Source organism: Sciurus vulgaris (genome assembly GCF_902686455.1).
Source record: "Sciurus vulgaris genome assembly, chromosome: 5".
Classification (NCBI taxonomy): domain Eukaryota; kingdom Metazoa; phylum Chordata; class Mammalia; order Rodentia; family Sciuridae; genus Sciurus; species Sciurus vulgaris.
In genome coordinates, this window is record NC_136465.1 from 8,828,935 (window position 1) to 8,855,327 (window position 26,393).

The 26,393-nt window shown below is 47.7% G+C and overlaps 1 protein-coding gene across 20 annotated transcripts in view; it reads right to left on the minus strand.

The window, feature by feature from the left end:
- Window positions 1–11,633: 11,633 nt before the first annotated feature.
- HMBOX1 (homeobox containing 1) overlaps window positions 11,634–26,393 on the minus strand; it is a 152,123-nt gene continuing 137,363 nt past the window's right edge. For 9 of the 20 annotated variants that reach the window (XM_079139969.1, XM_079139958.1, XM_079139977.1 and 6 more), the window contains 5 exons: window positions 22,714–22,796; window positions 20,795–20,890; window positions 19,226–19,320; window positions 18,909–18,980; window positions 16,358–17,279 (listed from right to left, as the gene is read on the minus strand). In XM_079139969.1, coding sequence (XP_078996095.1) covers window positions 17,142–17,279; window positions 18,909–18,980; window positions 19,226–19,320; window positions 20,795–20,890; window positions 22,714–22,796 — 484 coding nt within the window. In that variant the 3' untranslated portion in view covers window positions 16,358–17,141. Of the gene's footprint in view, window positions 13,957–16,357; window positions 17,280–18,875; window positions 18,981–19,225; window positions 19,321–20,794; window positions 20,891–21,486; window positions 22,590–22,713; window positions 22,797–26,393 lie in introns of those variants that run through there. The other 11 variants (XM_079139960.1, XM_079139959.1, XM_079139966.1 and 8 more) reach the window with 11 other exon arrangements.

Consider the following 26,393-nt stretch of genomic DNA (forward strand, 5'->3'; position numbering starts at 1 on the left):
GCACTGGCCTCTGGCTGTCAGAGCCTCCCACCAGGCAGGGCCCCTGGAGGCAGGCAGAGGGCAGGCCCTGTGCACACACGCTCACTGCACACGGTGGCCTCGCTGCAAGAGGAAAGCAGGCACGGGTGGGCAGGGAGCGCATGCGGGCAGCGTGACCGCCGCGGCTATGGCATCTGGGAAGGCCTCAGACCATTTTAACCTTGTGACGGTTCCTCCACCTGGCTGGCAGGTGGCCTGTGCAGGGAGAGTGGCCTTGGGCACAGTCACACGGCAGCCCCCCCCCCCCCCCCCAGTGCTTGGCCCGCCTCCCTGCCAATGCTTCTGATCCCAGGGCCTTTGGTGTCAGCTGCTTTGAGTGGGGGTCAGCATGTGCGTGCAAGGCTGGGCCAGGCCTGGTCGAGGGTGGGCAGAGGACACCCCAGACCCTCTCTTCCCCGCAGCCCCAACTTGCCTGCTGACCCCAGCTCAGGACAGATTCTGCACTTGGTTCTTATGATTAAGCTCTTGAAAACACCATCAGGAAGTTTCTGATGAAGAATCTGGTTCTCGGGGCGTGAACTCCCTTATGAGAAGTAGTGTTAGACCCTGTCTCTGGATGGGGCCACCAGGCATACCTGTCCCCCTGCAGCCTCTGGCCGGCATGGCCAGCACCTGGCACCAGAGGATGGCCAGTGACAGCGTAAGGACAGGACATTCTGGCAGGGCTCAGCTTCTAGCCTGGGAACATCTTCATGATCTTCCCATTAGCAGCAGGTACCATGAGGGGTCAGGTACCTGCTGCCCAGGCCCTGCTGAGGGACCCTGGCTCCGTCCCGTTCTGGGACAGCGTGACTGTTGGAGGGGGCTCTGTCTGGAGGCAGGCACTGGTCGGCAGCCCTCCTGTCCTCAGCTGGCATTTGGGGACACCTGTGGGCTGTGGGTTCTGCTGGTCAGGTCTGTTTTCCCTCCTGCCCAGCACCGTTCTTCTGGAGTGTGGTTGGGTGGGAGCCAGCGTCCCCGGTGTGGCTGTTGGGCAGGGACCAGCGTGTCATTTTTCAGAAGGGGGCAAGGCCTCCCAGCACCTCCCCAGAGGGCGCAGGAGCCCACAGTCATTGGGCATGGTGTGGGACCCCATGCTGTTGATCACGCTGGGCTATTGGAGGTGGACTAGGACAAAAAGGGATTGTCGACTTGAACAGCTTGTGGGCCAGAGCGCAGGAGCAGTGGGAGCCTGGATTGGCGTGGCTCAGGCCCGTCGTCCTGGTCCTGAGGGCCCTGGGACACCTTCTCTTGTCCAGGCCTCCCTTCTTCCCAGCTCCTAGGGCCAACATTTCCTTGAGTCTTGGGGTACCCTGACCTGGTGCCAAGAGCCCCCGGCTCCCAGGGTGCTGACTGAAACCTCGCTCGCAGCACAGGCCTGTGAGTGTGGAAATGTCCTCATCTCTCACGGAAAGAGCTCTGCCGCTCTCGTCTTCGCTGGCGTTTTCTTCCGGAGGTGCTTGGGGTCTGTGCTGGCAGCGTGTGAGGAGTCTGTCCTGTTGGTGTTCTTGAGTAGCTTGTGTCTGCAGCTGGGGGCCGGCTGGGCCTGCCTGTTGCCCCTGCAAGGACAGCACAGCTGGAGGGGAGGCTGGCAGATAGAGCCCCGCTGAGCCTTGCGTGCCTGCTTGCCCCTTGGTGCTTCTTGCACCCAACCTGTGAGTCCCCCTGGCGGGAGGGAGCACTGAACTGCTGCCCCCTGCTGGACACTTTCAGCGGTCCTGCTGCCCTTGGCTCCCTGGGCAGCAGAGGCGCTGGGGTCAGACCCACTCGTTTGGCTTTCTTTCCTCTTGCTCTTTGACACAGATCAACACTAACGAGTGGCTGGAGGAGCAGCTGTGCATTAGAGACGGTCACCAAAGCGCTGGCGTGCAGGGAAGGGAGGGTGTGTAACCGGGTTCCCAGGAGCCCAGGCCTGGGCAGGCTGGGTGGGGCTGTTCCTGGTCCTGTCTGCTCAGTGACAGTGGAGCCATGAACGTGGCCAGAGAAGCTGGAGGCCTGGAGCTGTCTGCCTTCTCTCTTGGCAGGATGCTGCCTGCCTGTGAGACGGGAGGCTCTGGTTCGCGTTCTTTTTGCTTAGGGTCCTGACTGCCGAGGTGCAGCGTGTGGATGGTGTTCTGATGCTGCTGGTGCCATCAGCCCCAGGCCACCTCAGACAGGAGGCACTGAGGTGGCGGGGCCATCTGCAGTGCCTTTCCCTGGGGTGCCACCCCAAGGTAGCTGTGCCCAAAGCGTCTCTCTCTGAGAGGCCCTGGTGTCCTCCTGCTGAGCTGCACACGCGGGTGGTGCTGCGAGTCGGAGAACAGCTTCTCTGTGCAGATCTTGTGGATTCTCGAGTTCACACAGAAGTGATTTGATTTGGGGATCACAGTGATTTGGCACACATCAAGTGGGAGTTAAAAAAAATCCAAAGACTCTGTAATGAATTGTAAAGATTTTAACGATTCCTATTGTGTGTGAACTAAACTACTGTAATTTTGTACCCTATATGCCTTCCCATCAAATGACCAGCAGCTTCTGAATAAAGCCGGATGATTCCTTGCCTGCCTCTGGAGTTGGCCTTCTTGCTTCTTCCTTCTCCTGCACAGGTGTTGAGACTCATTGCAGACTGTGCCCATCGTGGCCCTGTCCTCACTGACGGTGGTGGGCTTCTTAAGATGGACTCTGGAAGGCACCGTCCAGGAACAGTGGTAGGCCTGGGCGCACATCTCCACAGTTGTGGGCTGCTTGGGGCCGAGCTGTTCAGGACTGGACTGCAGAACCCAGGGAGGCCCCACTGGCACCCTGGCCAGTCTCCTAGCCCTCACTTAGATCACCCAGGAACCAACAGAAGCTTTCGAGCACCTAGAACCAAAGTAAGAGGAGCTTTTGGGTTTGCCACAGAAGAGATGGCATGGGAGGGACTGTCCTCAGCTTAGGCAGGGCTCCACTGTCCACCTTGATTAAGGAGCAGAGGACTTCCTTCTACTGCTGTAGAGGTAGGTAGACTCTGGAAGTTTCTGCATTGAGGTGTTCTGGGAGGGAGGATGTTGGCTGAGGCTGGCTGACAGGGCCTGGTTCAAGGCCAGGTAGGCTGTGGGACCTGACAGTTTCATTGGGCCCCACTTGCCAGTGAGGCCAACCTCCTACAGCCATCTGCCCAGCTGTGTGCCCAGCATAGGTCCGGAGCACACTGAGGATGGCAGATCGGCCTCTGAGCTGGGCGAGGTGACCAGGCCCCTCTGCTCTGCCTGTGGCGTCCCACGCACAGCACAGGACTGTGGCCCAAGTGCAGGTTTTCCTCCCCAGCTGCTGCATCACTTGGCCCTCCCCTCATGGCTGACAGCCACGGCCTCCTTGCCAACGGAGGGCTGTGGCCATCGGCCAGAACACATCTGGATGGGACTTGTTTGTATTCATAAGTGCAGATGAGTATTCTCAAGAGATAAGCACTGCCAACTAGAGACAGAAATGTGGCAGCCAGAAGCAGCCCTGCTCGGAAAGAGGAATCTGAATGGAATTGATCTAGGTCTGAGGATAAATCTTGGTTTTCAAGCTGCTGCTTTCTTGCAACTCAATGAGCTGTCTTTTGCTTGCATCAGGCTCTGGGGTTTTTATAATTGCCCAGACCCCTGAGATGGGTGCCCAGTGGATGTCACATCTAGTTCATTTGTTCACTCATTGAATCACTCAGAACACTGGTACCTGTCCTGAGCCCAGCGTCCTGGAGCAGGCCCAGTGGAAACAAGCCATCCTGATGGGCCTCATGGTAGGTGGCCCTGTAGCCCCGGTGGGGTGTGAGGAAGGCACACACCTGGCACGTGCATCGAGGGGACTTGAAGGGCAGCTGGGGAGACACCAGGATGCAGGGCACATGTGGAGGACAGGCAGGTAGGCAGGCTGGGGACTGGCGACTCAAGGCTTCAGCTTAAGTAGAAATAGCAGCTGAGGCCAAATCACAGAAGCATGTGGTGGGGATGGTCCTGCTTGGGCCTCTGCCCACATCTGTCCTGCCCTGCCTGCCTCCCCTCGGCAACTTCAAGGTTTGGGGCAGCTTTAAAACTTTGTGGTCTTTTCTAATTATTCACACTGAGAAGGAAAAAAGAGCCCCTTTCCTCTTAGGCTTCCTTGGAGGAGAGCAAAGTCCGGGATCCTGAGTGCGCCTCCTGAGTGCATGACAGGGCAGGTCAGCATGTGGCGCAGGTGTCTGCCCCAGAACTGGATGCCTTGAAGGAAAATCAAGACAAAGTGTCAACTTTTGTTGTTTCTCCTGTTCAAGGTGAAGCCCCAGGAGAGAGGCGCTTTACGAAAACAAGGCCCAGACTGTGCACTAGAATGGGACATGGCCAGTGAAGACAGATTACACTGCCGGGCACCATAAAGGCTATTCCTAGTGCACAGACACTGTGAGAAGCCTTGACCTACAAAGCCAGGAGTCCCAGGACAGTACCAGCAGGCATGGCTGAGCAGCTGCCTCCCTCCTTGGGGAAGGTGGTTTGGGGCCAGGAAGCTCCCGAAAGACCACACTGGGCCAATGCCTGGGAGCACAGGTCAGAGGGTCCGGAAGTGGGCGGCAGGGGCTTTCTGAGGCTTAGCGTCCTCTCTGGGCTGGGCAGCGCCTGGTGCTGAGCCCCTCCACAGGTCTCTGGGCTCCCCAATCCCTTTAAGAAAAGCACAAAGGGACTGGTGCTCTGAGTAGGAGCCTTGAACCCCTTCGGCAGTGCTGGGCACTTCCCAAATGAACGTGTTTTGATGGGGAAAAAAATATCCCAGCCAGCCTTTGTTCAGTTATACATTTTATTCTCTAATAGGTACAATACTAAAATAAACACAAATTAAAAAAAAGTTTTATTAAAACAAAACTGTACAAAAAAGCAGTATACTACATTTTAATTACAGAACAGTCTACTGTCCAAAAGGCACTAATCCAGAATAGGAGATACAAGGAAACAGGACTCATTGGAACTATTTTAATCAATACAACAGAGCGCTTGTTTCTTTGACCATTTACATCCAGAAACAAGGGCTGCTTGCTACAGTCGTCACACACTGTCGTGAACCGAGTCCTACAGGGGAAGCTGCAGCATCGCTCTCCCTAGGGACACTTCCCAGCGAGGGACTGGGGGGCTGCGGTGGGCGGGCAGCAGTGGGCACCCGGAGTGTGACTTTCCGCCTGGCCTTGGTGGGTGGGCTCTGGTCTTCACTGGTGGCCACCTGAACCCCCTCTTGTGTTTAGCACCGGCAAAGTGGGCTTTGCCCCAGGGCATGGGCTGGAGGTCTGGTGCAGAAGCCTGGGCAGCTCCACGGGGGAGGCATGTGGAAACCTGGCCTGCAAGGCAGCGACTGCACTGGAGGGGAGCTGGGCACCCAGCCGGGTGGAGCCACTGCTGCTTCCTGGGCAAACCGATGGCCCAGAAACTAGAGGTCCTGTCCCCATGTCCCGGGTCTCCTGCGTGGCCCCTATGGACCAAGTGCAGAGTCTGCGTTAGAGGGATCTGACGTTCTGCTGGGAAGTTGGTTTCTAGAAGCGGGATTTGCTTCCCAGAGGCGAGTCAGAAAGCCATGCCTGGTCTGTGGTGCCTGGGCCTTCTCCTCCCTCCGTGCCACCAAAGGCGGCGAGCGGCTCCGGGTTCCCTCGGGGCTTCCAGAGCCACTCCCTTTTGGGTGGCCATGGCAGCTCCTAAGTCCCAGACTTCATTCTCTCGTGGACTCTGGCCCTAAGGAAGAGATGCTGCAGCTTTCCAAACAGTGTCAACACAGAAGACAAGGACAGGCATCTGATGTTAACAAAAATAAGTAACAAAGAAACGGGATTAAACCAAATCTCTTCTCACAGCATCCTATTCTACATCCTCCTTCTGCTTAGCAGAAAATTGTACGTACACAAAAATACAAATACACAATTTTGTAGAACAGTCTGATTTTAATATATTTATATATATTTATATTTATACGAGTGGCAGGTTAGTTCAGTATATAGAGCTTTTTGCACTTTTGGCTCATATGCAACAAGGCTTATAAATTCAGCTTTAGCTTTCATTCAGGTTTTATAGCTTTTGAACAATTGTTTTCACATTTAAAGCAGCATCCAATTTGCACTAGGAGTTGTGATTATAGGAGACACGGGGTCGGGGGTCTGGAGGGCGGGCGGGCGGGCAGGGAGACATACATTCCAGTGTGTGGCGTGTGAGGAGGAGTCGTGTGGACAGAGCTTACCATGGTGACCCTTGAGGTAGACTGAACACCGTACAGCAGACTCAGACACAGGTGTGACTTGCCCTCAGGGACACATGGTGCACAAGATGGGGACAGACGGGGGACGAAAGGGAAACACGAAGACTAAGACACACCACGGCCAAGGCAGGAGGGGCGTGCTGCCCCCCTCATGTGGCAGAATCCCACACGGCCCATCTGGCCCCCGACTGGTGGCTGCGGAATACTCTGGGGAATCCCAGGACCTCTGTCCTGTGGCATCTCATCAGGCCATTAGGCATCACTTGCCGGCCCTCTTACGCGACCTGTCATGCCAGTTAGTGCCTGGCCCACAACCAGCGTCAAACAAGCGCATGTTGTGCGGAGCGAACCTTGTTCCTCAGCCTCTGCTCCTGCTGGAGTGTTCAGTGCAGGGAAGGGGAGGGAGCCCGGGCCCCCACCTCTACACATCTCTGCTCAGTTACACCGCCACTGCCACCGCTAGGCAGGGCCTTGGAGGATGGTAGCACTTTGGTGTGACGCCCACCCCTGCCACCTGCCCTGCCCTTCCTGGCAGAACCCCACTGGCACAGTCACCCACACGCCACGTGTGAATGTGCAGCGCTCGGGTTGTTACACGGCCTGAACGAAAATGCTGGGTTATTAATGAAAATAAAGTGCCTGAGTATGGATTGTTCCATTTTGCAAAACCTTTCCATGCGCCCACAGATCTGTGTGCTGCTTAGCAATGGGATCTGAACAGAGCACGGTCACACACACCTGTCCCACACTCACCCCGAATAAAGGCCCCGTAGCTAGGTCACACATCACTCTAAAGAAGCAAACAACCTCACACTCGCTTGCAAAGCTGCACGCTGGATCTTGCTCTACGCCCTACTGCGGCCTTGGTGAGCAGGCACCCTGCTCCCTGCCATCAGCAGAGGGCGAAGCCCCAGGCTCAGGCTGGGCTTGCGTCCCTCTGCCTTCTTGGTCTGGGCGCATCCTCCAACTGCTACCAGACAGATTCCACTCTGAGGCAGTCCTGCTCTCCTGTCACTCAGGAGCCACTGAGATGGCTAAGCATACTCCTTAAAGTCCTCTATGAACCGAGACCATAAGCACACCAATGAAAGAAGCACAGGGGACAGTGACGAAGCCAGTCTGCTGGACAGGAAGAGCTCTCCTCCCTGCTTACCCTTGGGGTGGTTCTGCCTGCAGAACAGCAGGGACAGTAGGGAGGAGCAGCCAGCCCATGCCACTCGAGGGCCAGGTGCAGGGTGGAAAGGACAGGGCACAGGCTGACTCTGGCAGGTTCCAGAGGTAACTTGCTTAGGCACTTAAACATAAATAAGAATTTGTCCTGGAAAGGTAACTGCACACCCAGCATGCTCCTGGCTATGGGAGGCGTGCCCGCAGGAAATCAGAAGGCAGCAGGCTCTTCCAGGGCGGGCCACGGCCATGCTCTTGGCACCTTCTGGCAGAGCGCATCCTACCTTGCAGCCAAGGAGGTGTGAAGAAGTCAGAGATGTATGCAGGGCTCAGGGGCTGGCAGAGCCTCTCCAGGTCCCCGCTCCACAGCCACCAAGGCAGCAGGCTGATCCCACAGGTGCCCAGACATGCTGCACAGGGCCAACAGAGGAACTACCAGGAAAGGATGAGGCTCCTCACGGCTTCTCAAACCAGAGGGCAGGAAGGAGAAGCCTCCCCAGAGCTTCCAGGGTGTGGAAAGCAAACCATGCTCACCCTGGTGCTTTGGCTTGGCCTTCCCAGTGGCCTGCACTGCCCCTGGCTCTGGCCCCAACACAGAACGGTCAGCGCGGCATCCGTGGGAGGCGGAGGTTTACATGAGGCAGCACTGATGTTGCTCTGTTTCCAGTTTTAATAGCTTCAGGGAATGAAGAAGTAGAAAAGTGACACTCAAATTTATGCTGAGCTCTTAGTTCCAATAAAGCAAAAATGGGAGAGGTTTCTGTGCTCAAAGCCGCAAACAAGACCAGTTGGACTCCAGCTGGAAGTGCTGGGACGCTGGCAAGTCCTAGAGGGAGGAATACATCTCCAGACACAAGCCCCGAGACTCGTCTCTGCCATGGACTCTGCTGTGGCCCCCGTTCTGAACTTCCATGACACCCAACAACCACCAGAGAAGCAAAATCTGGATCAGTACAAAAGTAAAAGGCACACATACCCTTTCCCTCCACATTAGGGTGTTTCTGGGGGGTGAGGGCTGGGTAACAGACACCCTAGCCAGCTAACTCACAGGCAGCCCCGACCGGCAGACCTAGGGGGCTGCACAGGGACCACCCACAGCTGTGGTCTTGCTCCTGCTTTCTCTCTCTTGGGCTTCAAGGATGCCTACGATGTGACACAGGTCAGAAGAGAGACGGACACGACCATAGCCTGGGGAACCTGTCAAGTGTGAGGGGGAAAAGCTGGAAAGGGAGGGGACAGAATTTGAGTTAGCTGAATTTTCAGTTCTGTCTGGAGCCTCTGTCTCTTCAGTGTTCCCAACTAGTCACTGAGCCCCGATGTGAACCCTGGCAGGTCACCCAGCCCTACCCCAAGGCTCAATCTTTCCTGGATTCTGGACACCAGAGTTCTCTGCCGGGCCTAAATCTGGGTTCGTCTCCACGCAGCTGCTACTTAAGGGCCAGTTAAGGCTTATGAGGAGCCAGGAAGGGCGCAAGGCAGGGCAGAGACCAAACACCAGAGCCCAATGTCCACACACCGCCACCTCCAGTCAGGACTACGGGGAGAGGATGGCAGGATGAGGGGTGGGCGGAGCAAACCCACGTCGCACACGACAGGAACCAAGGAAGATGCTGAGAGCGCTGAGCGGAGGGCAGCACTGGGTGTGCCCTGCCCTCTGCCTCCATTGCTGAGCACGGGCAAGCACTGTGGCCAGGTGCTCAGCACCCACTCACATGCGCCCTGCATGCCCCCGAGCTGCAGAGCCTCGCCTTGTTCCCTGACCCAGGAGGCAGCCTCAGGGGAGGGCTGTGGAGAAAGGCTGGGTTGTGGGGTCCCCTCCACGTCAGTGGGACTTCGGCTCACAGAGAAGGTGGCCCAGTGGGGTTCCACGAGAACGGGAGCAGGCTGGGAGTCGTGACTTCAGGGAGCAGTGGTGAGGGTCCACCTCCGCTCTGTCCCTACTGAGACGGCGCATGTGCTGGAGACCCGCCTGGCTGGCAGCGGCTCAGGTGCTGTTGCCCAGGGGAGGCTGTGGGCCTCCCTGAGGACCACAGTGGCAGCGTGGACGCCCGGCCCAGAGCCAGGATGCGTGCGTGTGTCAGCTGCTACTACGGGCTGAGTGCCGGGGGAGCTGTGCGCACCTCTGGCACTGCCGTCGTTTCACCTTAGATTCTCACAAGGACGATTGACTTTTGCTGTTTTCTTCCAAAATGTACAGACTTGGCGAGCACTCTAGTCTTCGCTGACCTGGGAGTGGGTTTTCTTGGGGGCAGTGGGCTGCTGGTGGTTCAGGAATACCTGGTGCAGGGTTGTCTGACCACAGAGGAGCCTTTGGGACCATCTGGGAAGGGCAGTGTCTTTTCGGGGTCACTTCTCCATAAGCAGCACTTCTGGGACTTGGATCCCTAGGTCAGCAGCTTCCGTCAGGAGGTCGCGCGTGCTGGCTGTCTTCGTGCAGCCCCGGGCAGTCCTCAGGAGCTCGTCCCAGGGCAGACTCCAGGCTCTAAAGCAGAGGCGCCGGTCAGTAGGTGGGAAAACAAGACAAGGGATGCTCTGCTCTTCGGGGTTATAAACCCATAACCGATTGTCACAGAGACCAACAGATCCCGAAGAGTGGCCTCAGTGGCCGCAGACGTGCATGTGTGTGTGTGGTGGCGGGGTAAGGCGGCATTTACAGAAGTGCTGAATAAGACCTTCCACGGGACCCTCCCCTGAACTAGCCCAACTACTATATATTTCATAGTAGGTATTTTGGGAGGAATGAAAATGGAAGAATCCAAAGGCAAAAAAACCTTCTGAACTCTGTCTGGGGACAGGGGAAGAGGACAGTTCTAGACAGGCAGGCCGCCTCTCAGCATCCTCAGGAAATGGAAGTGTAACTAGCACTTCAGTGAGGCTAGGGTTGCTTCTGAGGTGGAGGGAAAGGTTTGTAGAAGGACGAACAGCAAAAGATGATGGGAAAAAGCCAGTGCTGAGTTTTCTTCAGGGGCTACTAACCAATCCTGCAGTGTCCAGCCTTGGGAAGGACGAGGCAAGTGGCCCCAGGCTCCCGCAGTGTGACTCCCGAGCACAGGGGAGGATGCGGTGGTGACAGGCCCATGGCACTGCTGGCTGCGGCATTCCTGCTGACCTGCTCTTGATGGCTCCTGCACCAACTCCGTTCTAGGGAAAGGCCAGCGAGTCTCAGCTCCTGTCCAGTGTGACTGGCCCTTCAGCACAAGAAGAGCAGGGGACAGGTGCAGCGGGGAGAGAGGACACGGCCTCAGAAGTGTGAGGAGACAACCGATGCAGCAGAGTCACGTAAGAAGGCACTTGCCATGGGGAGGCTGGCAACTGCTGAGAGTGACGTGGGGAGGCTGGGCACACTCACGAGTCCTTCCACACTGTGACTTCGAAATACCACAGGTGCCCGTGTTCCACTCACTGTCTGCTCTGGATCTTAGGATCCAACCAGGAAGCCGCTAGTGGACTCTGAAGTTCCGTGTGGTGAACAGTGGATGGTGATGGCAACGGAAATACCAGGAGGCTGTGGCTGTCACTAAGCAGGTCAGCAAGGCATCAGGTGGGACAGCCAGCAAGTGGGCGCAGGGAGCCCCAGGCCTTCCCAGGCTGGCAGCGGGGATTCCAACTGTGGTTTCTGTCCCAGGTGAAGCAGGTTGAAATTGGATGCAAGAGTAGTTTCAACAAACTAGAAGTCAGATGGTGAGCAACAATCAGTGGCTTCCATTTTGGAACTGAAATAACTCCAAACCCTTCTCTTCTACTTTGGGAGACATGAATACTGTGTCATTATTTTGGTTTACTGAGTTGCTGTTCCAAATGTTCTTGGGAGCATTAGTGCTAAAAGGGAACAGGGATGGGAACTCTGCTATTTTCAATCACATAAAGGACAGAAATCCTCTTAATTATGACCATGCCAATCTACATCCTGCTAAAACAGCTAATTACATGTCAGGAGGACACTCAGTCATTCAGAACAATTGCCATTATATTTTTATATATTCATTCTATGCCACCCCCTCAATTACCATGGTTACAATCTGAAAAGATCCAGCAACCTTCACCAATGTGGATGTGCGAGTTGGTCATGGCTGTGCACAGCCGGTCTTACCGAAAAGGGAGGAAATGAAAATGGAGTCAGGGAGCTGCCCTCTCAGGACTTCCCAAGCACACCAAGCTGCGAGTGCGCCTGCTGTCCGCTGCCCGCTGCCAAGGCCACTGCACCAAGGTTCAGCCTCTAGGCATGAGGACTGCTGCTGACACGTCCTCCTGCCTGCTGCTAGAGGCTAAGGGTGTGGGGGGTGTGTGACGAACCCTCAGATTAGATTACAAAAGGCTAGTCAGGTGTCACCCGAATGAAATCAGCTAGATTTAGTTCTGCCCAAATGTTAAGAATGAAAAAGTCCCAGGACCTGCAGGCTTGCAAGGCCATGCCATCTACACGCCAGTGAGGCAGGAAGTGGCTGCAGTCAGACCTCCCTCCCTCTCCTCTCCTCTCCTCTCCTTAACTCTCCTTACTGACTATAAAAGAAACTGGTACAGGAAACTGGACTCCTCATATTGTCAACTTTGTTTCTTTCTGTTGTGATTTCTCATCCCCACCAAGAAAGAATCATAAAAGGGACCTAGAAAATTCTCAATTCACAAACTTCCAGCTTTTGAAGGTACCTAGATATGAACAAAGTTGCACTCTAGAGAGGCAAGTCAAACATCAGTCCTGTAGGAGCCAAGAACAGGGCAGAGAAAGGGCACTGACAAAGGCCCTTGTGTCACTAGAGCTTGTGTCATCAGGCAGCCAGTGTTGGTGTGCTGTGTCTCAGTAGCCTTTCCTACTGTTAGTTCTCTTGGGGGGAATCTCTCTCGTTAATGATAGGCATCTTTGAAGTCAAGAGTGGATACGAAGACGACCACCTAACAGAAAAAGAAAGGGCCTCTGCTCTGACAGCATGCTACCACAAAATCCTCCAAAATACGCTGGCCACTCACATTTGCTTCCTGGGAAAACCTTCCACCCCCATTAGGATACACACTATCGTCACACAGGGCAGTGCTGGTGTTCCTGGGCTACGTAAGCCAGGTGCTATGGAGATGAAGAGGCAGTAACAGGGTCTTCAGGGCATGCAGCTAAGTTGCCAAAATCAATATGACTGACAAGTGATCCCCAAATCCTGAGTAAACATCCTTGCTATTTAAAGAGCACACAGAAAAAGGAACACTCTATCCATGAAACACCCACTCTTGCCCTAGACCTCCCGCCCCATTCCCACTCCCCCAAAACACCACCAGCAGCTGGTCCATGTGCCTAACTTTCGCTTGGAAAACCTTGACAAATAAATCTGGCTCAGTAAAGCTATAAATGGATTTGGCTGGTCTTGATGCAGCCTCAATGAATACAGTAGTCAAACATCACTAATAATCACAACAAAAGGACAATAATCTACCACCACTCTGGCTTAGGATTTCGATCACAGAGGTTAACATGAAATCAACACAAAAGGTAGGAGGTCAGAACTATTAAATGGGGAGAGCTACTGAGCACAAGATCATAAACCACAAGGAAAATTATTGCCTAAGACTCTGTTGAGACTCATTGGGAAAAAATACTCTGGTTGTTCTTTGAACAAAAGATAAAAGGCAATTTTAAGAGGCAGAGCCATAGCTAAATGGGAAGACTACTTCTAACCAAATCCTTCTTGAGATCAAAGGGAGTAAGGGCTTGAGGTTCACATTTTTAGGATGGGGTGGGCAATCATCTGTGAAACAGAACTTACTCCCACTGTTGTGGGCAGAGATGATGTGGCTGGCCATCATAGGAGGGATCTGTGTTCAGAGATGGATGCAACCACCCACTTTGTCAGTGGCCAGAAGATTAAAAGTCTGAGCAAAGTCAACTCAAGATGAGGGCACCATGGTAGAACACTTAGAAAAATGGAAGAGGAGGTATGCAGAGACAGAGGAAGTGGCAGATCAACTGATGTACTTGGTGCCTGACAACTGGTATCCTAGAGGCAAGTTTTTAAAACCAAGATTCCCTAAAGACAAAGGCCAAAGAGGGAGAACTGAAACAATAGTCAGTGACTTCTTCATGTGTTATGCCCTTTGAGGTAAAAATATATCCAGACATCTGAACCTAAAACGGGTGTTGTTGAACCATAATCTTTCAGGAACTAGAGGACTGGATTTGTATACTTCAGTGTTACTGATCTTCCTCTCCCAAGTCTTTTTTGAGGTCACTTCAACTTAGTTGGGGTGAAAGGTACTTTAAAGTGGACTCCCTGCCTGTCTGTCCTAGGTGTCCCTTCCCTGTGAAGGGCCACTTAAAGGACAAAGATTGTGAAGAAACCTGTCTTATGGGGTACTCCTACATCATAAGTTCCGCTGAAAGAAACTGTCTAATTGGCACTGAATGGCACTAGAAGGGTAGGTAAGAGTGAATTCCTGTGTCCCTCACCAGCTTTCATCTGGCAGGGTTATCCACAGGCAGAAATCTCTTACAATGGTCCATCTTGAAAGGTCCCCATGTGAGGTGTTTCAAGAAGGGTAGGAAGCTTACCCATCTGAGCAGTCACTCCATTAAAGTATCTAAAAAGTAACCAAGGATGGATCACATGAACACCTGCTGGCAAGGTTCCCTCACACACTTATAAGAGTCGACCTCGATCAGGAAGGAATGGTCCCTGAAAGGGTCCTCCGGGGCCTGAAGAAGTGTAGAAGGAGGTGAAAGCAGGGGCAGAGTGACCAAGGAATGTGGGTTTTGAAAAGCCTGGCTCCTTTCCCTTTAGTGACAGAGCACTGCAGGGTTTCTCTTTTAATACCATATCTAAAACCTGCAAAAGCTTAAGTAAAATATTTACTATCCAAAGATACTAGAAATCAAACAGCGGCGGCTCTATTTGCTATTATAAGAACTAAGGTGGTCTGGACAAGATACAGCTGAACTGAACCAGGAGACAGACAGAAAATGGATGGTATATTTCAATCTTGACCCCAAAGAAATAAATTCCTCCTCTTGGTGAAAAAGCAAAAGTCCTAGATGAGGCATGGGCTATGGAGCAGGTGGCCCTCCCCAGCCTTCCTCTGCAGCCCCGCATCACAGTGCCTGCTACTTCCGCTACCAGGATGACAGACAGGGCCCACACCGCCTGCCCGCTGCCAGCTCCATCCAGGTCTCCATATTCTCTTTGCTTCCTTTAAGGCCTTCAAATAACGAAGCATTCTAGCTCTTTCTATGGCAATCATTGAATTTCTTTAGAAACTGCAGCTGTCTTAGCAGTTTGGGTCTGCTCCTTTAAAAAGGCTAGCAGGAACAAATGACACAAGGAATCCCATCGTAAAGAAGCCATCAATTACAATCATCTCCCTACAATAAATCATGGACGTGGCTTGTCAGAGAATACATTTCTTTCTCTCCTTGTTCTTTGTGACTCAAGAATAAGCACAAAAAATTCCACCAAAATGGAAAGATACAATATATTTCTTCTAAAAAGGAAATAAAGCTAACACAATCTGCTAATTGAAATAAATCAAATAAACCAACAAAGCACATGACTAGGTGTGTAGTGGTAGAGGTGGGGGCTCATTCCTGAGAAAAACCAATGCTACTCTTGAATCTGTTGGTTCAAGTAACACAGTAAGACAGAAAAGACCGCTCCATTTTACTTCAATTCTTGGAAGCTGGGAAAGAAGGCGTACATTTTCCCACAGGAGATTCATGGGCAGGAGCAGGAGCAGGAGCAGGCCTACTATGCTCTTTAAAGTCACAGACTAGGTTGGTGGCATTCTCATGCCCTCGCAGACTCTTCTTCACTTATATAAGCAGGACTTACGGCTAAGGGCGGATCTGTCAGTGTATGTCTTAAGCAGAGTGAGACCAGCTAACAACTGGCAGACATTCAAAACCCCACGAACGAGAGGGGAAAATCAAGGAAAGGCAGGAACCTTTCTTCTCTCTCAAGTCCAATACACCTGGTAAGGGAGGAGGGAGAAGAGGTGAGGAAATGGCACCTTCCTTCGATCTTAGAAACTGTTTTCAGGTAATGGCAGAGAGACAGAAGCCTTGCTCAATGCCAGCCCCACACGCCCCTTTAAACAAGGCTTCGTTAAGACATACGAAGGAGAGACAGAATGAGGCAGAAAACACACAGCCACTGTGCCTCTTTCAGACGCGCCCTACCCTGCCACTGAAGGCTCTTTCTTCTCACCCACAGTGACAGTGTGTCACTTAATCGAGATGCCAGGAGATCACTTTCATACAAGGCCAGCAGATGTAATTTTCTTTGATGCATGAATAGTTCATCATTTTGCTACTGGATGACAAGGTGATCACAGGGTGACTTTAAACGCAAGTTCACTGTTTGGTATTTTGAGTTTTCAAAATGAAAAAAGATTTATCAAATATAAATATCTTTAAAAAGTAACAAAAGTGCTACATATGTGATCAAGGAAAAAAATTCCATTAGTTACTGCCGCTTAAAGTAGATTAAACTTTACAAATATTACCACATCCATTATCAATATGGCTTCCAATTATTAAATAAATTGCCTGTAGCAATATAGCTTTTCATACCTCTACAAGGACAGAGTAAAGAGAACAACAAAGCAGTCACATCCCATTGTATCTCGCACACCCACAATGTAAATGGTAAATGTCCCCTGCGTTCTTTGCTCTATTTGGGCAAGTTTTTGCATCTGTGATAGTCAGCATGATCCCCTACAAAGTCCTCTACTGACTCAGATTGAGGGGCTTCAGTTAATGGATACAAAGACTACGTTCTTTCACTCATTTTTTACCTTAGCTCCATCTGCGAAAGACTTTTTTGGTAGCAGAGAAAGGGGACACCAACAGGAGGCAAAGCAACCTCCATGAAAACCTCCAAGACTTTTCCAGGCAGGCACTGATAACTGTGCTGCGGAATGTACAGTGGTTCAGAGAACTGGACTTAGCATCCATTGGACATTCGGCTCATACTGCTTTCAAGCTGGGTTTTGTTTTTTCATAACTTTTTTCTTTTTTTTTTTTTTTTTTTTTTGTCTTTTTGTTTTGTTTTAAATCATGGTCCCAAAGGCAGAAGGCAGTATTTTATCTACTAAGTCACACAGCTTGTGAGCGGAAAGGATGTCTATGTCAGGCATGTTAACATCAACCAAAATCTGAGATCGAGTTTTCCATTGACATTCTTAGCACAGCACCCAAAGAAGTATAGTCTAGCCACAGTGTGACTATAATGAGGCACGGCTTATTGCAGCTGAAATCAGTGATTCTCACGCTGAGGTGGGGTTCTAGTGTTCCTTTCACTGTGCATACTCCCCAAATGGTGTCTGTCAATCCTGTGCCACTCCTCAGCTTGCATTCTATCAATCTTGGGGAAGGAAAAGGGGGTACAGACTAGTGTTACATGAATCTAAAGGTACCCAAGATTTTACACACAGCCTAATATTTGAAAACTGAGGGCTATCTAAATACCTGGAAGCACTTTGTGGAATGCTAAGACGGAGCAGCAAGATTTTCTAGCCTCAGGGGCTGGGAGAGGGAGTTTGGTTGGTTGGTTGGTTGGTTGGTTGGTTATTATTTACTGGGAATTAATACTGAGAGTATATGCAAAGGCTGAGGGCACCATGCCATCTTCACAGAACAAGACCCTAAGGGCTACCTGACATACAAGAAACTGCAAGTTATACTGTAAGAACACATGTTAAGGACCGAGGAAAAAGTCTGCTAAGGTGCTACGTCTAAACTAAGTTAACTTGTCGTGTTTAACCCTCCCTGATCAGTCATCATCCAGGGCCTCTGTCTTGATTTCGTTGGCTCCTTGTCGGGCCAATGCCAAGATAGTATGGTTCACTGCTGCCATTTCCACAGCTAATGAGATGGGGTCTTGGTGGTCACTATGGCTCGTGCTGTCATCCTAGATGTGCAGAAATAAGAAATGAATGTTATCAGTAGATTGGTGCAGCGCTCTAGCTCGCAGAGAAGCATGCAGGGACTGGGGAGGCAGAACACTTGTGGAGGACATGATCAGGGAGTATCTAATGACAGAGGAGAGGTGAACTGTATTTAAGTAGACACTGAATGGATATAGGTTCAGAGACTTCTAGTTGACATTTTTATGACCCAACCAATAAAAAAAGTTTTGTTCTGAGAATTTTATTCATTCTATCAAAAAGATTATTAGGAGTGGTCAAACCTGGACCGACTGATGTAAACCCAACAATTTGGATCTTTCTGTCTGCAACAAATATAGCACTAGTCATTGAAAGTCATACTAGTGAGTTATTAAATTCCTGACTGCTATTCTCATAGATGATTAGGATCCATGTAAACAAAACTTAAAACTACAGGCACCAACATCTTATAAACAAGAGAAAAAAAAAATGCTCAGTTACAACAGGACAAAAGTGTCACTGCCTGAGCTGGCTCAGGGAGCAAGGCGCGGTGTCTCCTGCTGGAGGTAGCTGTGTGAAGGGAGCAGGGGTCTAATTTAGAGAGAGGGTGAAGCTCTTCTCCCTTGAAGCACAACACCTTACACAGTAAAGCTGTGAAGAAATTTGGAGCTGCAGGGTACATGTCAGGCACTGAAGATGATGTCACAAGTAAGGGGAATGTTTCTCACCTGTCCCAACTTCAGGGGAACTCTGAATCACAGAGCTTTGGAAAGGGTAAACCTATTGGGAAAAAAGCAGATGTGTGCAAAAAAAGATGGAAATGATCCATCCATATTGGTCTATTGAAAATAACGGGAATGTTTCTAACTAGAAAGACTTATAGAACATTCTTCCGAATAAAAGGTGGGGACATGATTTGAAGTCCTTATAGAGGAAAAAAGGTAACCCTTGGGACGTGTGGATATGACTGTTTCACTTTCGTTTTCACAGAGCAGTCTTCAGGATTCAGGCAGGGATCCACAGAGCACAGCACGCACTCGAGTATCTGGGCTTGAGCTGGTAAGCAGTCTGTAAAGCAGCTGGGAGAAGGAATAATACAATGGACTGCTTATGAATTGGCTGAAGGGCAGGGAAAATTGCCACAGGAAAGAGCAAACATTTTCTGGCTGGGTCAGTCTAAGGGAAGGGACCATATTTCTCTGCATTTTCAAAATGGAATAAAGCTTAAATCCTAAAAATTTTTTAATGAGATCTGTCAACACATGTGTGTGGATGGGACTCCCGCAGTCTCAGTTACTGAATTACTCCATGCAGTGGCTACAATTAAATACACATTTCCCCAAGCAATGCATAATAAACCACACTGGTGAGTTCTCATACATGTGAGATGGAAAGACATGCAGACGGTGCACTTATGAGAGGATGCGTGTGTCACTCTGCCAGAGAGACTGTGGAAGAACAGGTCCTCTAGCATGAGGGCGCCCACGGCAATGGGGCTGGAGTGGGTGGGCCTTCCATTGCGCCCTGCGTTGGTACATGTTTAGGCATGGGTCACAGCTGCCCAGTTGCCCCTAGTACTTCTCAAACACTGAGTGTGTGTGGTGAATGGTGTAACTTGCTTGTTTGGATCAGATCCTCCTCTCTTCTTCTACCTTCTCTGCTTCTCTGCCTCCCTCTGAACTTCTTCCCTCCTCCTCCTCCCCATTGCGTACTTGCCAAGTATCCTGTTGTATGACAATAAATCCATGTGGGTGAATAGCGATTTCTCACAAATTCAACAGGACAACTGAATCTTACCACATTCCTTTCAAATTACATGAAACTCTAACTAGACACATGAGCAGAATGGAGGGACGCTGTCTACTTCCCCTCCCCCGCCCCACACCACCACACCCCAGGACCTGCGTTGTCCTCACACTGTCCCACTGCTCATTAACCAGGAACCTGGGCCCAGGTGCCAGCTGCTCACCTGCTCGGAGTAGTCATTCCCGTCGACGTCATCACTGTTGGAATGGCCTCCTGGACTCTGTACATCTATCCCATGGCTCTCCAGGATTGCTGCTTCTTCGAAAAAAGCAAATAGATCCCTAAATTATCTGTTGCCTTATCACAGAGGCTGAAACACAATTTTCATGTTGATGAAATTAGAATATCATGAAATGAGAGACTATGATTGATCAACACCTTGTTTCTCTGGAACTGCAAGTGGGGGGAAGCCAGCTGCATGCAGCTTAGGGATGCGCACACTTGCCATCCTGCTGCTGGCATGCCGCGTGGTCCACCTTGACTGTTAGGTACTTCGTGAAACTTGCTAACTGGTCTAGGGGTCCTATACAGCATCACAGAATTAGAATGGTGAACAGGAAGTGTGTGTACGTATAAATGAAATACAATTTTAAAAACGAATCTCCTACCCCAATCTCACCAATTAAAATATATATATATATTTTTTAATTAATTTATTTTTTTTTGGTTAGAGCTTTGAACAGAAAGGAAATCCTTTATTTCTTCCTTTTCCAGTTGTACTTACAGTACCCCGCATGGCAGTTTCTGCATTGCCTCCCCTCCCCAGCATTCTTAAGATACAACTGACGAGCTGTATATATGGTATACTATGTGACAGTTTAAAATACATATATGTTATGAAGTGACTAAATCCAGAATTCAAACTTTTTAAATGTTCTTTATTGCCACTTTTTGCTGTGTTTCTTGTCTATTAAGTTTCTTTCATTCTAATTCTATTAATCAGGTGTTTCCAAATAATCTAAATCATAGCCCATAATAACAAATGACCCTGCAGAACTATCTTTAGTATGTGCCACAGCAGCAGCCCTTGCGTGGCCTGGCTCAGAGGACACAAGGACTCCACGATGGACTCAGCTGTGCCAGTCCCACATAGAAGAAACTCATGGATGTCAAACAGGGACACTCCCAAGCTGGATGCTGACGTGGGATTTCACCCCTAAAGGCCCTGCGGGAGCATTTCCGAGAGGTCACTACCAGTACCACACACACATCAACGTGAAGGCAGGAGCACCGCGGGGCTGACGTGGTGCTGGCAGCTTAGTGCTTTTCAGCTACTGCCTTTTGTACAGGAACTCAAGCACGAGAAGCAACACAAGCACCGCTGAGGAGGGGCCAGTGTGGGAGCATACTGTGCTCTGGCGGGGACTGCTCCCCATGGAGAACTGAAATCATGGCCTCATGGCTGAATCCCTTCATATCCTGAGTATTAATATACAATAAAAGGTGACTGGTAAAAAAAAAAAAATATGTGCCATACGAGTAACCAACTTCTCAGGGACCACCTAATTCTATATTTTAGAACACTAAGTACATTGAGTTTTGTAAGATAATGTCATTATCATAATACTAATAGTGCAAATAATACTGACTTTGGGCTATTAAAAATACACTGAGGAAAAACCTAAGGGTGATTCTTATTAGGATCATTTAGACCTGCAGTTAATAAACTGAAGTCACTCTTAAACACAATGTTTGTAACTTCCTTGAGAAAGCAGTCTCTCTGATACATTACCGATATTGGCTCTCCTCTTGATCTCCTTCCGTCTATTAGCAAACCAATTATATACTTTCAGGGAGGTAACTCGTTCCAGATCGGACAGTTTTTTGCCTGTGAATGCATGCAATAAAATTCAGATAATCTATATCTTGGACCCAAGAATGAACTAGTTTTAAGGGATAATTCTTTTCTTTTTTAAAAGTTGTTTTTTTATTCCATTTATTGTCAAAATAACAGCAGGGGGAATTTTTTGTTTGTTTTAGCATGACTTAGTACCATGTGCACACTCAAAATTATTATGAAATGAATAAAGACATACATGAGTACACAACTAGCAACTAATAATACTATATGCTATTTTAATACACTATGCTTTGATTCAGAAAGGCATACTCAATAGTAAATAATTAATGGGGGGGAGGGAAGGGTTAGTGTTAGGGTTAGAGTTAGGGTTAGGGAGGGGGCAAGTATGGAGGAAGGAAGTACTGTATAGAGGGTAAAGAGGGGTGGGAGGGGTGGGGGGAAGGGAAAAAATAACAATGAATCAAACAACACTACTCTATGTAAATTTATGATTACACAAATGGTATGCCTTTACACCATGTACAAACAGAGAAACAACATGTATCCCATTTGTTTACAATAAAAAAAAAATAGTAAATAATTTCACAAAGTCATTTTGTTAGGGTGCCAGATCAAAGTTCCTATGAAAGCACCATGGAGGCTTAATCATTCCAGGGAATGTTATTATTTTTCAAGTACTCAATCAAGATTTACTTACATCTTTAAGGTCTTCAATAGTCCTGTCTTAAGACTGGGAATACATGACACATGCTTCCTTGAAGGCTAAAGGACACTGACCAAGCATTACTGTGACTACACTGGAATACATAGCACCACTCAGGCTGCATTTCAGATTTACTATTTTCTTTGGTTTGAAGGTAATTTCTGACAAAAAGCACCATGCTTGCCAATAAAGACCCACCTGTACCATTCCCTCCTCTCCTGTCCATTTCCGTTTTTCAGCTTTTAGTCCACAGTGGGTGGAGAAACCAGAAAACAGATTTGTTAGGGTCTTGGTGATATATGGGTATAGTGTTTTCCAGGGAGAGTTCAAGTTCCTGCATGGCTTTAGGACTAGGACCTTCGGCTTGTGTAAAATAGAGATTCTTCTCACTTATGTATGGCTGAAGCTGAGTGTAATGTCTGTGTGGCTAGAAGTCCAGCTTCTAGAAAAGTGAGAGTACATTACTGCTTCATTGTTATAAAACATAGGTACTTCAGCATATAGTCTTTAGCCATTCAAAGTAACTGGTCAAATGGAAATCAATTAGATCACCTTAACCGAGAATGGCTTTTGGTAACAAAAATCTATAAAAGGTCAGTCAAGTACATGGAATAAAATACATATGAAGTATTTAAGTGGATCTGTTGACTTGCACAGAAACAACAGGACTTTAAAAGGGTGTTACATAAGTTTTTCCTAAGCAGAAGTCATCCCACTGTGGGGAGGACACAGGAACCAACTCAAAAAGGAATACAGAATCATACAATGTACAACAATTATTAAAAAAAAATCGATTTAATCTTTATATTAACAAATATTTCAGTCTTTAAATTTATTTTGGACTTGATACATTTATGCTAAATTTTAGAAAGAGAAATCTATACATTGAATAAAAAATTTTCACGGTCTCAAACCTTTTGCAGGGTCTCTCCCTGGAAATTCCAATGTATGTGAGCATTTGATTCTGAATGCCATAATATTCCTCAGAAGTACTGTTTGGACAGGGCAAGACAAGGCAGTGACCTGCAGAAGGATGGCACAGGCTGAGCAGAGAGCGCCAACTTGAAATGAGTAGGGGATGCAGTGGCCTAAATGCTGTAACGTAACGAGAGCTGCACCACAGAGCAGCGCTGGGCTTGCCCCTCACCTGGTTTCTGGATGACGGCATTGCAAGCATTTGCAATTTCTTCTCTCTTTGCTTCATCTGGGTATTGATTCTCATTGAAGTAACTGCAGAGGTAACCAATAAAGACACAAACTTTTTACTTTTCTAAATGTGCTCTCATAAAAATACCAACTCATTGAAAAAAATGTTCTTCCTTAAGATGTAAAGTTCAAGTGTCTCCTTCAGGCTGTCTTCTAGAATTTTCTGTAGAAAAGAAATGGTCTCTTGGATGCTGTTCAGTGTGGTAGCCACTACACATGACTACTGAGCACTTGAAATGAAGCTAATGTAACAAACAGGACTGTGACTTTTATTAGTTTTAACTAATTAAATTCAAATAGCTACATGTGACCCGGTGCCTACTATGTGGTATAGCAGAGGTCCACACACTGCTGCATTTCATTAAAAGCTGTCATCAATATAAAAGTTATTTTTGGTATGTGTGAGTGATCAAAGTTACAGAGTCTTTCTACTAAGGTACATGTAACAATAGGACTTTTTTTTTTTTTTTCATTTTGTTTGTAGTAGTAAAAATTGGAATATACCCAATTGTCCATTAATACAAGAATGGCAGAACAAATTATGGAATATCTATATTTATACATAGCTACTTAAAAATGACTAGGGAAATAAGTTAGAACTCTGTCCATTGACTTGGAGGGATGTTTAATACATATTCCTAAGTGTAAAAAATAACCTGCAGAATAATACGCCTGCAAAATTATCATTATCAGAATTTAAAAATTCCAGTCTATGTATATAAAAAGCTAGAAGAGTATATACTAGGCTGAAAATATGATTACTCACTGTGAGGGAAAGGGGCTCAGTAGGAGGCTATTTAAATATTTTCTTTACATTTTTCATATGTTAAAAAAGTAGTAGGTATCACTTTTGCTCAATAGTATTTTGAAGGAATTTAGACTTGCTGTACCTATCCCTAGAGTTACTAGATCCATGAGACATTCGGTGGGAACAGAATGCTTATTATTATTTCTATTCTTTCTGTCACCTATCAGTTTCAAAAAACAAGAAGCTTTTTATACCTTGAGCCTGGAAATGTAGGATAAGAAAATGACCCCTTATCAAATTCTAGTACCTACTATCTCTTCAGGGACATCACTGTGGAAACACCCTGGAGTAGCACCCTCACACCCTTCCAACCCCCGAACCAGACGGCTGCTGAGCCCTGCTCTTGCCAGCCTTCTCCATGACGGCACCTTCACTGCAGTAGGACTCACAGCAGCTGCCCTCATCGCCCACCTTTTCTTTTATAAAATTCAAGACATAGCTATATCCTCCCAGTCCTGCTAACGGCCACTCCACATAGGTTCCTTCTGAATCTTATAGTTTAAGCAATTCTTCCTGTTTGATTTTCTGTTATCATTTTCAGGATCCAGTGTTCACTCTTGAGGATATTCCCAAGTCAGATTATCTCTGCAGATGACACACTATATATACAAAACCCCAAAGACTCCACCAAAAAACTATCTGAACTAATGAAAGAATTCAGCAAGGCTGCAGGTTAAATAATTAATGTACAAAAATAAGTTCTGTTGCTATTTGCCAACATAGAATTATCTAAAAGAGAAATCAAGAAAGCAAACCCATTTACAACAGAGGGAAGGAGGAAGGAAGGCGATACCTAGGAATAAATTTAACCAAAGAGATGAAGACTCTCTACAGTGAAAACTATGAAACACTGATGAAAGAAATTAAAGAGGACACAAAAATGGAAAATGACACTATGACTGGAAGAATCAATATTGTTAAAATATCACTATTACTTAAAGCAATCTAAGGATTCAACACAAACTCTACACAATTACCAACAATATTCTTCACAGAACTAGAAAATACAATACTAAAATTTATATGGAACCACAGTACACCTCAACTAGACCAAAGCAGTCTTGAGGGAAAAGAACAAAGCAGGAGATATTACACTGCCTGACTTCAAGTGACACTATGAAACTACAGTAACTAAAACACAGTGACAGTGGCATAAAACAGAACCTGAGACCAATGGAACAGAACAGAAAGCCCAGAAGTAAACCCTTTCATCTACAGCTGACTGATCTTCAACAAAGGTGCTAAAAACATGCACTGGAGAAAGAAGTCTTTTTGATAAATGGTGCTGGGAAAATTGGATATCCACATGCAAAAAATATGAAGAACCCTATTTCTCATCAGTTTCAAAAACCAACTCCAAATGGATTAAAGACTTAAATACAAAATATGAAACTACTAGAAGAAAACAAGAAAAGTGCATCAAAACATTAGAACAGATAAGAAGCTATCAACAAGATGCCAAAAAAACAGAAAATAGAAGTAAAAATAGACAAATGGGATTACATCAAACTAATAAGCTTGTGCACAGCAAAAAAAGAACAATCTACAGAATGAAGGGAAAACTACAGAATGGAAGAAAACATTTGTAAACTATATATCTGAGAAGGGGTTGATATCTGGAGTATATAAGGAACTCATGTCTCACTACCCCAGTATTCCATTTTGGACCATGTCATATTATTGACTAATCTGAATTTGATGTCAACTAAAATTATCTGAGTCTTTCCAATATATGCTCTAAGAAAGAGAATGTGGTAATTGCTCAGGGGGAAAAAAAGGCAGAATCAAAGAAGAAAACAACTACTCATAAAAGGAAGTACATAAGTTCAAAGAATCTGACACATAACGGACTTTCAATAAGTATCTGTTTGATCTACAAGTGACTGAATAAATGAATACATTAAGGAATACATGATGTTCTAGTTAAGGCTTCTGGTGAAACCCAGAGTCCTCCCTTTCAGGAGAAAGACTGTAGGGATCTCACCATGTTGTACAATATCTTCTCCAGGTACATTTGGTGGTTTTAGCGTAAGATATAGCTGAATATAATTACATCAGAATAGTGCTTATTTTTAAACGATATATAAACAAACTGGACTGTCAGTGAAGTTGGAAAATAGGTCTAATGAATGACTTTGATTTTGGACTTAACCAATCATTCATTTAATCACTGAAAAATGCTGAGTCCTAGTTTATACCACTAAGGGTGGTAAAGATGAACCAAAACTCAGAATATGAACTTATGTGAAGATAGGGTATTTGCAGATGTAATAATTATGGTAAGGATGAAGATGATCCTACTGGGCCCTAAAGTCAATGAGAGCATCCTTATGAGACAGAATGAACACAGAGAGAAGGCAATACAGAGGTGGAAGCAGACACAAGAAGGATGTGTACTAACACGAAGGCCTGCCAGCAACTGCCAGAAGCCAGAAGCCAGAAGAGGCAGGCGGTGGAAGGGTCCTCAGAGCCTCCAGAGGGAACCAACCTTGCTGGCACTTTGATTTTAGATGTCTGGCTTCCAAAACTATGGGATAATAAGCTTCTGTTGTTTCAGGCCACCCAATTTCTGATGATATTTCCCAGAGCAGGCACCAGGAGATACAGTTGTATATAGAAACAAAGTATTGTAAAAAAGAACCATATTGATTGTATGAACATAGTACTATAGTAGCAGAAGATATTTGGGCAGGGTCTTTCAAGGCAGGGAGGGTTAAAAAATGTAAGGCAGAGTAAATAACATGTACAAATGAAAGGAATCATGAGAGAGCTTAAAATACTTTGAGGATGAGAAGGAGTTTGATTATAGAGCA